Here is a 13,507-nt window from a genome sequence, read left to right as displayed (position 1 = left end):
AACTGCTGGGAAGCATGGAGCTACCTGCTCACGTGACCACCCCTCCCTAGTCTTCCCCTTTCTTGTCGCACTGATGGTGTGGACGTATGCTGCAAACTGTAAGATTTTCTGAATTCTCTTCCATTCCTTTCAAGATGGGAAACTGACAATTCCTCAAGAAAGAGGAAGTTTTGCACACAATGCAAAATGAAGTTTTCAACTGCGGACCCCCATACGTCTTGTGTTGATTGTGTGGGGTTTTGCACCTGGGCACGGTGTTGTGACCAATGTAAACACCTAAATGACTAGGCTTTCGCGGCTTACAAGAGGGTAAGCTCCTATCGTCTCGCTGAGAGGGACTCCGGGAAGTACTCTTTGTCATCTCCTGCGCCCGAATGAGACGTCATCTGTCCATTCTAATGCATCTCGTGTTGTTGTGATGGATCAGTCATCGAATCTGGAGAAGACGTCCAATTCACAAGATCTCAAGACCAGCATTTTGTCTGCTCATCCGGCAAACTCCCCTACTGATTTGGGTGAATCCATGCGTGAAGGATGTCTTGCCAGTCCCTGGTCAGTCTCATTTGACGAATCAGTACTGATTTACTGCCTCTTCATTCTCCTCTCCCTCATGCTCATCCGGAGAACATTAGTGATTCGTCCAATCAAGTTAGTTCTCCTAATTTCCAGTCATCTGGGATCACTCCTGGTGTGCCGAATTTTGCTGCTTGAGGGATGACTCCCATTTGTCTCTCGACCTGATGGAGTTAAATCGCACGGCTCTCATTCAACAGATCATCCCTGTTTGACCGAATGCGCCATGGTTCTTCAGATCCTGCTAGCGCTACGGGTTGCCATGGATTAACTTTGCCTACTCATCTTAGGCCGTCTATTGCTATGACCTTCACAGACTCTGCACCTCACGGGCACTCTGGCTCCAGCGGCATGACCTCAGATTATTCGGGCGTCATGGGACTCCTCTCAGGACAACCCAACTCGTCTGTGCCCCAATTTAGATATGATGATTCGTGCGATCACAGCCGCCTGGTCTCACATGCAGCCACCTACCCATTCGACGTATGTAGCTCCTAGTTCGGCAGATGAACGCCCATGTGTTTCGTCGCATCCTTAAGGCGCTGTCACCCGTTCGTTCCACTGAACCGTCTTCGCCTGGCTACTTGGACGAAGTCTCTACCCCGGAGGGTAGTTTCGATATGGTGGAGCCTGCTCATTTTTTGGCTTGGATCGTAGATAAGCTGCATCTACCAAGGAGTACATCTGTGAATGACTTACCCAGCTCCTATACTATTCTGAATTGGGATGTGGCCTCAATCACCTTTCTGCCTAGAGCCTGCATATCTCAGATGACGACTTCATTGGATGATGCATTTAGAAGTCTGAAACAGCTTAAGGACGGATTTACTTCACTGAGGTTCTTATCACTTACGCATTCTCATGGTTTCTCCAAGCTCGTGGTAGAGCCGCTGGTTGACGAGGATATCGGCACCATGTTCTGACCCTTCCTAATCGAGGATCATGAGTTAGCTCACCTGGACACTGCCACAGCCTGCAGAGCCGATGTCCTTTTGGAGGCACTCTACGACTCTTTGAACACACACACACACACACAGAGGCGCTTTTGGCGATCCGAGACAGTCTTTTCTTCACATGCGAGACCTCTCTCTTACTGACGTCCAGGGACTTATGCAGTTTGGACCCTTCTGCTTGGACAGCAGTTGTCATCAGCCCAACAACGCAGATGAGGGACTTGTTCAGCGTGCGGTTCATTGCTTCCTTGTACTTATTGCACAAAAGTCTGAACTTTATGTCTCTCTTTTGTTCTTTTTCCTTATGGGTATAGATCTACCTCTCCTGGTTCGAAACTAGGGCTTTGGAGTACGGCCACAGAGCGTCGCTTCATCATAGAGTTTGAGGCACAGTCTTGTACTCGCAGAGGTGATCACCATTCCCGCTTACTGACCTCTACTCTTCGGAGCAATATCGTCAGAGAAGTATGTCCTTCCCGAATTCCAGTGGTTTTCGTTTCGTTCTGCTCCTAATTAAGTTGCTGGACACATCCTTAACTAATTCACTGAGGTTCTTATCACTTACGCATTCTCATGGTTTCCCCAAGCTCGTGGTAGAGCCGCTGGTTGACGAGGATATCGGCACCATGTGCTTTCGGAGTCGTTTGCACATTCACCTCAGTGCAATGGTCTTTGCGGGGATGGTCTCGAAACGGGCTGGCCAGATTAAGGTCGAAAGGCTTTATTTAACTGGGGCCTTCTGTAAATCGTGACAAGTTTCGCTGGTCAGTTGGAACGGATTGGACTAATTAAGTTGTAAACAGTTGCGTTAATCCGAATGATTGAAGTTGACCGCGCTGCTGACTGGTCCACCCAAAGTGACACGTTGTTTGTTTAGCGACTCATCCATCCTTTATCATAAAGTGATAGATGTGTGAAGCCCATTTCTGGTGTCCCCCGCCGTGATGTTGCTGGAATATTGCTAAAAGCGGCGTAAAACCAAACTCAGTCAGTCAGTCAGTCATAAGTGATAGGGAAATTTCGACGACCACGCTGTTTTGGGAAAGACTTCAATCCAGAACTATATGCTCGGTACCGTTTCAACACGAATTAAAATTATAAATAATTTTTCGCAATGTTATTGAAAACAACGATTCTCGGACACATGCTTCGGCAGCGGGTCAACAATAACATTGTCAAAGAGCAAAGTAACGATGTTTCGAGGAATTCATTAAATAGATTGAATAAACTAATGAATAAAATCAACAAAATATATACATGAAGCATTTTTGTCACAGGTCATAACCTAGCGATCGTCCAATAAGTTCCATAATTTCGCATTATAGGTAGCGATTTCTTGCTTAATATGTTCAAAATAGCATTATTTTACCCAAAACTTTTCGTCTAAATCTAAAAGTTTTTAGTTTTGCGAGGGCACGGTATCCATTGCCGTAATATGATTGGCTGCCTTAGGTCCGTGTCTGATTTTTGACCAATCCGATTATTATAGCAGACTGTAGCGAAAAATCGTCATTAGAAACCAATTTTATCCAATAAAATGGCTTCTTACAGCTGTGAAAATACTCTTGGCAAGGGTTCAGTGATGTTGTTGATGTTCAGAGCTTTCAAGCGATACCGACATCAAGCGATTAAGCCTCCATATGTTATTCATCACGCGGCCCAGCGGAGGTATTTTCCGTTGTTATGTCATGTTACCGGCGGAAAGCCACAGATATCGGAAATAGGCAACCATACACATTATTTAGAAATCTTTTTATAATGATTTTCTGATGACGTAAAAATGAAAATATAAAAGAAAAAGGCACGGGCATGTTATGACATGTCACAAATGGAAAAAAATCGCCATAGTTTTTGCTTCTTTCGTGATTTATCTAGACATTATAAATGTAAGCTTGCATTTTCATTCAAAAATAATTTTATTTAAGTTGTAGTTGTATTATTTGAATAACATTATATCAAGGGGAAGTAACTCGGTGCATATACTGTGGTTTCAGCAGTACGAACGTTTCACTATCCGAACGTTTTTCTTAAAAAACCAAAGTGTTCGTATTAACGAGGTCTGACTGTACTATGTGTCCTCCACTAAGATGGTTAGATATACTATGTGTCTTACACTAAGATGGTTAGATATACTATGTGTCCTCCACTAAGATGCTTACATATACTATGTGTCCTCCTCTGGCAGGGTTAGATATACTATGTGTCCTCCACTAAGATGGTTAGATATACTATGTGTCCTCCACTAAGATGGTTAGATATACTATGTGTCCTCCACTAAGATGGTTAGAAATACTATGTGTCCTCCTCTAAGATGCTTACATATACTATGTGTCCTCCACTAAGATGCTTTCATATACTATGTGTCCTCCTCTGGCAGGGTTAGATATACTATGTGTCCTCACTAAGATGGTTAGAAATACTATGTGTCCTCCACTAAGATGGTTAGAAATACTATGTGTCCTCCACTAAGATGGTTAGAAATACTATGTGTCCTCCTCTGGCAGGGTAAGATATACCATGTGTCCTACACTAACAAGGTTAGATATACTATGTGCCATCCACTAAGATGGTTAGATATACTATATGTCCTCCTCTGGCAGGGTTAGATATACTATGTGTCCTCCACTGACAAGGTTAAATATACTGTGTGCCATCCACTAAGATGGTTAGAAATACTATGTGTCCTTCACTAAGATGGTTAGAAATACTATGTGTCCTCCACTAAGATGGTTAGATGTACTATGTGTCCTTCACTAAGATGGTTAGAAATACTATGTGTCCTCCACTAAGATGGTTAGATGTACTATGTGTCCTCGACTAAGATGGTTAGATGTACTATGTGTCCTTCACTAAGATGGTTAGAAATACTATGTGTCCTCCACTAAGATGGTTAGATATACTATGTGTCCTTCACTAAGATGGTTAGAAATACTATGTGTCCTCCACTAAGATGGTTAGATATACTATGTGTCCTCCACTAAGATGGTTAGATATACTATGTGTCCTCCACTAAGATGGTTAGATATACTATGTGTCCTCCATTTAGATGGTTAGATATATTATGTGCCCTCCACTAAGATGGTTAGATATATTATGTGTCCTTTGAAATACTATGTCCACTAACAGGGATATATAATGTCCATTGACAGGGTCTGACTGATCTCCTGGACAACCATCTGTGTCACCCACTGCTGAAGCAGGTGCTGCCCACAATGAGAGACCATGTCCATGACATGTCCGAGTCTGTCAGGAAAGCCATGATGGACCTTCTTCTCAAGGTCAAGAAAATCCGAGCAATCAAGGTATACATACTGCTTCCATACTACACAACTTATATACTTATATACATGGATATTTCTTAATATCACATACAGCACAGTATTAGCTGGACACAAGTAAACTGTAATCCAGACAACTGAGAATGTGTATTGCGCGGCAATCTACATGTAATGGTATGTTGTCAAAATATGTGTATTTCATTGGTTTTATCAAATGTATTAAAATCTTCCTAGCAGAGGTAATGACATGGTTGATACATGTCATTATATCCCAATAGCATAGATCAATGCTCACTGGATCACTGGATTTTCTGGTCCAGGCTTGAATGTTTACAGACTACCATCCTGTAGCTTGACAAATTCTGTGTACAGTATGATGTCAATTATTCTGTTAAAACTAGTCTATTAATGTTAAAGTTAGGTCTTGAGAAGGACTTTTGAGATGACTTATTTTGTAAACTGATGTCCATCCTTTGTCCATCCTGTAGTTCTGGACGATCGTGCCAGTGGAGCACCTGCTAGCGAGACTGAAGGAGGACTCTACTGCTGTGTGTAAGAAGATCGTCAAGCTCCTCATCAACAGTTACATGCCGCTGGAACAAACCACAGAGGAGAAGATTTCCCGGCTCACTCACCTCATCAAGGAGGACGCAGGGGCAGCCAGGAAGTTCTTCCAGTATGCACCCACTGAACTCAAGTTTGAGGAATCAGGTACCCAAGAATCTTACACTTACCTGACCCTCCTGTCTGTACCTGTTCTATTGTTTCAGTGAAGTACCTGACTCCACTGTCTAGCTGTTCTATTGTTTCAGTGAAGTACCTGACTTCACTGTCTACCTGTTCTATTGTTTCAGTGAAGTACCTGACTCCACTGTCTACCTGTTCTATTGTTTCAGTGAAGTACCTGGAAATTCATACCTGTTCTATTGTTTCAGTGAAGTACCTCCTGACTCCACTGTCTACCTGTCCTATTGTTTCAGTGAAGTACCTGACTCCACTGTCTACCTGTCCTATTGTTTCAGTGAAGTACCTGACTCCACTGTCTACCTTTCTTATTGTTTCAGTGAAGTACCTGACTCCACTGTCTACCTGTTCTATTGTTTCAGTGAAGTACCTGACTCCACTGTCTACCTGTTCTATCGTTTCAGTGAAGTACCTGACCCCACTGTCTACCTGTTCTATTGTTTCAGTGGAAGTATCTGACTCTACTGTCTACCTGTTCTATTGTTTCAGTGAAGTACCTGACCCCTGTTCTACTGTCGACCTGTTCCTATTGTTTCAGTGAAGTACCTGACTCTACTGACCTCTTCTATTGTTTCAGTGAAGTACCTGACTCTACTGTCTACCTGTTCTATTGTTTCAGTGAAGTACCTGACTCTACTGTCTACCTGTTCTATTGTTTCAGTGAAGTACCTGACCCCACTGTCTACCTGTTCTATTGTTTCAGTGAAGTACCTGACTCTACTGTCTACCTGTTCTATTGTTTCAGTGAAGTACCTGACTCCACTGTGTCACCTGTCTACCTGTTCTATTGTTTCAGTGAAGTATCTGACTCTACTGTCTACCTGTTCTATTGTTTCAGTGAAGTACCTGACTCTACTGTCTAGCTGTTCTATTGTTTCAGTGAAGTACCTGACTCCACTGTCTACCTGTCCTATTGTTTCAGTGAAGTACCTGACTCCACTGTCTACCTGTTCTATTGTTTCAGTGAAGTACCTGACTCCACTGTCTACCTGTTCTATTGTTTCAGTGAAGTACCTGACTCCACTGTCTACCTGTTCTATTGTTTCAGTGAAGTACCTGACCCCACTGTCTACCTGTTCTATTGTTTCAGTGAAGTACCTGACTCTACTGTCTACCTGTTCTATTGTTTCAGTGAAGTACCTGACCCCACTGTCTACCTGTTCTATTGTTTCAGTGAAGTACCTGACTCTACTGTCTACCTGTTCTATTGTTTCAGTGAAGTACCTGACTCTACTGTCTACCTGTTCTATTGTTTCAGTGAAGTACCTGACTCTACTGTCTACCTGTTCTATTGTTTCAGTGAAGTACCTGACCCCACTGTCTACCTGTTCTATTGTTTCAGTGAAGTACCTGACTCTACTGTCTACCTGTTCTATTGTTTCAGTGAAGTACCTGACCCACTGTCTACCTGTTCTATTGTTTCAGTGAAGTTATCTGACTCTACTGTCTACCTGTTCTATTGTTTCAGTGAAGTTGACTCTACTGTCTAGTTCTATTGTTTCAAGTACCTGACTCCACTGTCTACCTGTTCTATTGTTTCAGTGAAGTGTCTACCTGTGTCTACCTGTTCTATTGTTTCAGTGAAGTGCCTGACCTCCTATTGTCTACCTGTTCTATTGTTTCAGTGAAGTACCTGACTCCACTGTCTACCTGTTCTATTGTTTCAGTGAAGTACCTGAAGTACTGACTCACTGTCTGTACCACTGTCTACCTGTTCTATTGTTTCAGTGAAGTACCTGACCCACTGTCTACCTGTTCTATTGTTTCAGTGAAGTACCTGACTCTACTGTCTACCTGTTCTATTGTTTCAGTGAAGTACCTGACTCTGCTGTCTACCTGTTCTATTGTTTCAGTGAAGTACCTGACTCTACTGTCTACCTGTTCTATTGTTTCAGTGAAGTACCTGACCCCACTGTCTACCTGTTCTATTGTTTCAGTGAAGCCTGACTCTGCTGTCTACCTGTTCTATTGTTTCAGTGAAGTGCCTGACTCTACTGTCTACCTGTTCTATTGTTTCAGTGGAAGTTACCTGACTCCACTGTCTACCTGTTCTATTGTTTCAGTGAAGAAGTGCCTGACTCCAGTCTGCCTATTGACTACCTGACTCTACTGTCTACCTGTTCTATTGTTTCAGTGAAGTGACTCTACCTGACCTGTTCTATTGTTTCAGTGTTCACCTGAAGGACTGACTGTTCTATTGTTTCAGTGTTTCAAGTACCTGACCCCACTGTCTACCTGTTCTATTGTTTCAGTGAAGTACCTGACTGACTCTACTGTCTACCTGTTCTATTGTTTCAGTGAAGTACCTGACCCTGTCACTGTCTACCTGTTCTATTGTTTCAGTGAAGTACCTGACTCCACTGTCTACCTGTTCTATTGTTTCAGTGAAGTACCTGACTCCACTGTCTACCTGTTCTATTGTTTCAGTGAAGTACCTGACTCTGCTGTCTACCTGTTCTATTGTTTCAGTGAAGTACCTGACCCCACTGTCTACCTGTTCTATTGTTTCAGTGAAGTACCTGACTCCACTGTCTACCTGTTCTATTGTTTCAGTGAAGTACCTGACTCCACTGTCTACCTGTTCTATTGTTTCAGTGAAGTACCTGACTCCACTGTCTACCTGTTCTATTGTTTCAGTGAAGTACCTGACTCTGCTGTCGCGTGTGATGCTGGTTCTGATCAAAAGAAACCATGCTGAGAACTCAAATGAGAATCACAATGAAAGCACTGCCAGCTCTGCCAATGACAGTAATGCCAACATCACCAATTCCACTAATGTCACCAGAGATGACAGCAGTAATCAAAACACTGTATGTATTGTCATTATTGTAACAGTTTAGTCACAAGAACACTCATTAAGATTCACAAAACCCACCTGGTCACTCACTCACCCATTCAATTCCCGCTTATGATGTGAAACAGATTTTTTACATGAATTACACCTCTTGTAATACTCTTGATAAAATGTGTTCATTTACAAGGGTTCTCATGTAAAAGCCAAAGCCTGATATTGAGTCATAATTGTGATCTTGAGGCAGAATGTATTGTGTGTTTTATCATAGAATCTTTGTATGTCTACAGGTCTCTTCTATCAAAAAAGAACTTTCAGTCTAAAAATATTAACCCTGAACAATGATACATAAACCTTATATCCATACTTTTATGCAATAACCAAATGTTGATACTAATCGCAAGATAGTTTAGACAAACTGTCGAGGCTGATGTGTTTTGATTGAAATGTTCAACTTTGCAGCCTTTCAAATTCATGCTAATCCGCTAGCCTTAACTGTTAAACTGTGCTGTGTGAAAAAACCCAAAGCATTTGAGAGCTGTTAAACAGAACCAGTTCTTTGAACGCTTAAAGGTTCAATGTGCTGATAGACTGGAACCTAATAAAACCAGCCGAATGTCCCAGATACTGTGAATGTGTTATGATTCCAGGAGGCAGGAAGTGATGACGATGAAGAGCAAGAGCTGAGCCTGAAGAACTCGGAGATCATGATGGGTCTCATAGAGGCCATGTACCTCATGTGGGATGCCATCTCTAAACAGTTACACACGGTCAGTTTTAATATCAGTGGTTGCATTTGGAAGATCATAAACATTTATGTTATATGTTCTGATAAATACACTGGAAATTATGTAAAGTTGTTAATTGATATTTTCTCTCTAATTTCAGGACGTGCACAATGTCTTTTGTAACAAAATGTCTAGGGAAGTTTGTAATTTGTTTTCTATCGACCTGTATGCATACAGCTTGTGAATGTGTTTACTCAAAATACAAGCAATGTTTAACCTTAAAGTACTTATAACTCTGTTTATTAAAGTAGTCATTAGCTAAGAACATTCTAGTTTAAAGTTGTTTTGTGTGAGCCTTGTGTTTCCCCAAACCTGAAGTGATGTCTTTAAACTTAAACAATTCTGAGTAAAGTTGTAAGAGCTATAAAACATTCTGTATTAAAATTTTCCTGCATCAGACATGTTTGACAGAAGCAGACTTGACATTTTCATACTGGTAAATACTTAAGAACAGAGTTGTTCAATCTCCTGTTTAAATCTTGACATATACAATATATATCTTGATATAATATTGTTAGAACTGTAAAGCATGCCAGATGACCTCAGCCTGGGAGCTCCATGTCCTTGCCTTGTAAAGCAGGGATTCCCCTATAGTATAAACCCAAATAATAGATGGACTCTTTTTAACAGACAGATCCAGTAATTATCAGTATCTACAGCCTTGTTGATAGATAGACCCCAGAAAACATGTGGACCCCAGTAAATAGATGAAGCATTGTAATGGATAGACCTCAGTAATTATATAGACCCTTGTTGTTACATAGGCCCTAGTAAATAGATAGACCCTTCTTAATAGATACACCCCAGTAAATAGATAGACCCTTCTTAACAGATACACCCCAGTAAATAGATAGACCCTTCTTAATAGATACACCCCAGTAAATAGATAGACCCTTCTTAACAGATACACCCCTTAAATGGATAGACCATTCTCAATAGATATATCCTAGTAATAGATAGACCCTCTTAACAGATACGCTCCAATAAATGGATAGACCCTTCTTGATAAATACACACCAGTAAATAGATAGAAACCAGAAATAGATTTGTTTGCTTTTATTGATGTATAAACATAAAAACATGCACATTAAGTGCATCACATGTAGTTTGGGTGCTAATTACATACCAAACTCTTTTTTTCATGTTTTTTTGCTGAATAAGTAAGTGAAAATGATGTATTTTTACTAATATTTTTATAGCCTCAACATACTGACGTTCGACATGAGTTGCAGAAACGGTACAGTGTGATCATTCCACAGATGCTACGTATATTCCAGGTAAGCTGCATCTCCAGAGTTCCAAATTCCTTGTCCTTTTTGCCATTTGCATGCCTATAAAAAATGGCAACAACACCATTTGTCAGTGGGGTAGACTAACGGTTAAAGCATTCCTCGTCACCATGAAGACCTAGGTTTGATTCCCCACATGGGTACAATGTGTAAATCCCATTTCTGGGGTTCCTCGCTGTGATATTGCTGGAATATTGCTTAAAGCAGCATAAAATCATGCTCACTCACTTTAAGATTTGACAATACCATACCTGTGTGCATGGGTTTTACCAAAGAGGTAAATGTCTAAGACCTCTGTATAACTGAAATGTTATGTTAAAACAGGCATTAACCCCATCTTCCTCACTCACTCAGACAGACCTGGTGCATATTTTCCAGGAACCAAGAGCCTATGCTGCTATCATGCTGTTATCTGGCTTTTTGCCATCGACAAGAGTTCCTGTATTAAGGTAGGCGGTGTTATGGACAAACAAATTTGTCCACAAATTTCACTCACTCACTCACTCACTTCTAGAAATGGATGACATTGAAATGATCTGATGCTATTATTTACAGTATCACAACTCACTTACTTAAAAGTGTGTGTTGACAAGAAGTGGAACTGATCAGTGTAGATGCACTGCAGTCAATGTTATCGACAAACATATTTGTCCATTTAAACTTATAGAATTGATGACATTGAAATGATCCTGTGCCATTATTTACAGTGATAGCTGCATGTCGAAGCTGCGTAACATGACAGCGGACACACACATGGGCGTAGCACACCTGCAGAACTTCATCGGCACTCTGTGTAAATGGCGTTTCAGTAATGCCTTGCTGGAGATGATCGCAACTTCTGTCGAGGCAGGCCTCGAGGAAAAGACCATTGCAGAGTATAAGCCCGGTGGATCTACCGTTGTAAGTGACTCTAATCCAGCAGCTAAGAAACCATATGTAAAATCTACAGAAATGATAGCTTATTTCCAATAAATAGCTTTCAATATGGTTTCTGAAAACTGAATTTGAAACTTGAAAAATGCATATGTTATCATTGGTTGGAACAAATTTGTTTTTCTGAGAATTTGTTTATAATGAAAGAGAATACTAGAGCATGGCCAAAATGCAATAATTATAAAAATTGCGAAAACTAATTTTAGCTAGCCATTCCTACCTACAACAGAAATAATCCACTTACTTACATGCCCATTTTTATTTACATGAAAATAAATTTGTGAAAATCCATCTTTACCTGAATTTTCTGGGTTTTTTTAATATATGACCCATTTGATTCTGCCCAACAGAAAAAGAAGGCTGGTGCCAAATGTGTTATGCTGAAAGAGACTATCAAGCCTGAACCTCCAATAGCTCTGGAATACCTGGAGATCCTGCTGGAGAAGGACCTGTGTCGAGAGGTTATACTTGTGGACCATCTTGATGCCTTGACACAGACCATGGAGGCTCTGGGACACAGTGTGGTATGTTAACACATGTCATGTCATATCATCTTACCTTCATGTAAAATACTTCAATTTCATTGGTCAATGACACTTAAACAAGTTTCCGTGTCACCCCTCCCAGGAGGGTGACAACTGGTAAAATTATTACCCGCTGCCACGGTAACTGCCAAGCTCTCCGCCGAGAAGATGTTTTGCTAACAATCGTATGACGTCATAATATGACGCCTACTGGCTTGGGTGAAACTGCTACAAAGCAGCGTACATCAGACCATATATTCGAGAGAAGCATACAACTTATATTGTCGTGTGTTTGGGTAGTTTTGGCATGATGGAGTGTGGTACATATAGACTGTTCAAAGTAGTAATGTTGTGTTGTAGTTTCACCACGATAGAGCATGGCACATTTAGACTGTTGCAAGTGGTTATATCACGTTTTCGGACAGTGTGGTATTCTATATGGTGGGAGTGAGCAATATCCCAGCTTTATGGCAGTGGTCAGTAAATAATCGAGTCTGGACGAGACAGCATCCAGTGGTCAACAGCATGAGCATGGTTCATGCTCAAAGTAGTAATGTCACTACAAAGTAGTAATGTCATGTGTTGTAGTTTCACCCGACGATAGAGCATGGCACATTTAGACTGTTGCAACTTGTGGTCAACAGCATGAGCATGGACCTATGCAATTTAGATCACGATGACATGTGTCAACCCTGTCAGCGAACCGGATCACCGATCCTGTTAGTTGCCTCTTACGACAAGGGTGGGTTGCTGTAGATCAATTGTAACCCAGATCTTCATTGGTCGGTACTCTCTGTGGCCTGAAGAAGGCACACTGTTGAATCTATACCTGGATTTTGGCTACCATTGTGTATCTGAAAATATACACATTTTCACCAGCAGTGTCAAAAGTTAAATTCTATACCAAATCATTGTTACATTTTGATGCATGAATAGGGAATACATTGACATGAAATATTTTGGGAAAAAACATCCAAAATATATGCTTGTTTTGTTCTGCAGGAGATTTTGAAAGCAATGAACAGTGCCGAGTCAGAAACCAGTCCCACTAATATAGACTTTGTTCTGAAGACGTTCTTCCTGTATCTCCTCGAGTGTCCCTCTTGCTACATAAACAGGTAATGTATCTCATGTGTATTTGGTTTCAACTTGTGGAATTTTTAGGTGTCATGTTTACTATCTTTTCAAGTTTTTCCTTCTCTCAGGATAAGAGTGTGATTATGTTTGAGTTATTGAGTTCAGAGGCAAAATAAGTAAATAGTTCAATCTGATCTATGAATTAACAAATTTAAATCGTGATCCTAAGTGAAGTGTCATTGTTGTCTCATGCTCACACTATTAACCACGGGTTTTGTTTGACCCGAGATGTCTATGTAATGTTGGTCACACTAAGGATCAAGACTTCAAGTATTGTTTCCCCGGCTTGGAAACTGGTGTCATGGAAGGTTTCACACAATATGGATCAGCACTCAGATCTTTTAACAATGGCATATTTTGTTTCTCCAGGAAGAAACTGATCCTAAGCCACAATTCACTGACCTACTGACCTGGGCTCAGGAGGAACTGGTGCCTCAGTTGCAACAACAGGGCAAAAGGTCACGGAAAGACGGGGAACTGGCCTTTAAAACTCTTCA

The 13,507-nt window shown here is 41.1% G+C and overlaps 1 protein-coding gene across 1 annotated transcript; it reads left to right on the top strand.

The window, feature by feature from the left end:
* Positions 1-876: 876 nt before the first annotated feature.
* Positions 877-13,507, top strand: LOC124289141 (condensin-2 complex subunit G2-like). Its single transcript, XM_046725742.1, has 11 exons — positions 877-1,056; positions 4,676-4,828; positions 5,293-5,515; positions 8,186-8,358; positions 8,990-9,109; positions 10,327-10,404; positions 10,795-10,865; positions 11,124-11,316; positions 11,700-11,873; positions 12,876-12,991; positions 13,380-13,507. The coding sequence occupies exons 1-11, from the start codon at positions 877-879 to the stop codon at positions 13,417-13,419; spliced, it is 1,521 nt and encodes a 506-aa protein (XP_046581698.1). The 3' UTR covers positions 13,420-13,507.

Source organism: Haliotis rubra, unplaced genomic scaffold (assembly GCF_003918875.1).
Source record: "Haliotis rubra isolate DU_JTF1 unplaced genomic scaffold, ASM391887v1 Scf434, whole genome shotgun sequence".
Classification (NCBI taxonomy): domain Eukaryota; kingdom Metazoa; phylum Mollusca; class Gastropoda; order Lepetellida; family Haliotidae; genus Haliotis; species Haliotis rubra.
This window is presented reverse-complemented; position numbering and strand designations above follow the sequence as displayed.

Coding starts and splice junctions, on each gene's coding strand:
- LOC124289141 (XM_046725742.1), top strand. CDS start 877: ATGACCTTCACAGACTCTGCACCTCACGGGCACTCTGGCTCCAGCGGC. Junction 10,866..11,123: donor ACAAGAGTTCCTGTATTAAG/GTAGGCGGTGTT, acceptor CATTATTTACAG/TGATAGCTGCATGTCGAAGC. Junction 12,992..13,379: donor CCCTCTTGCTACATAAACAG/GTAATGTATCTC, acceptor TTGTTTCTCCAG/GAAGAAACTGATCCTAAGCC.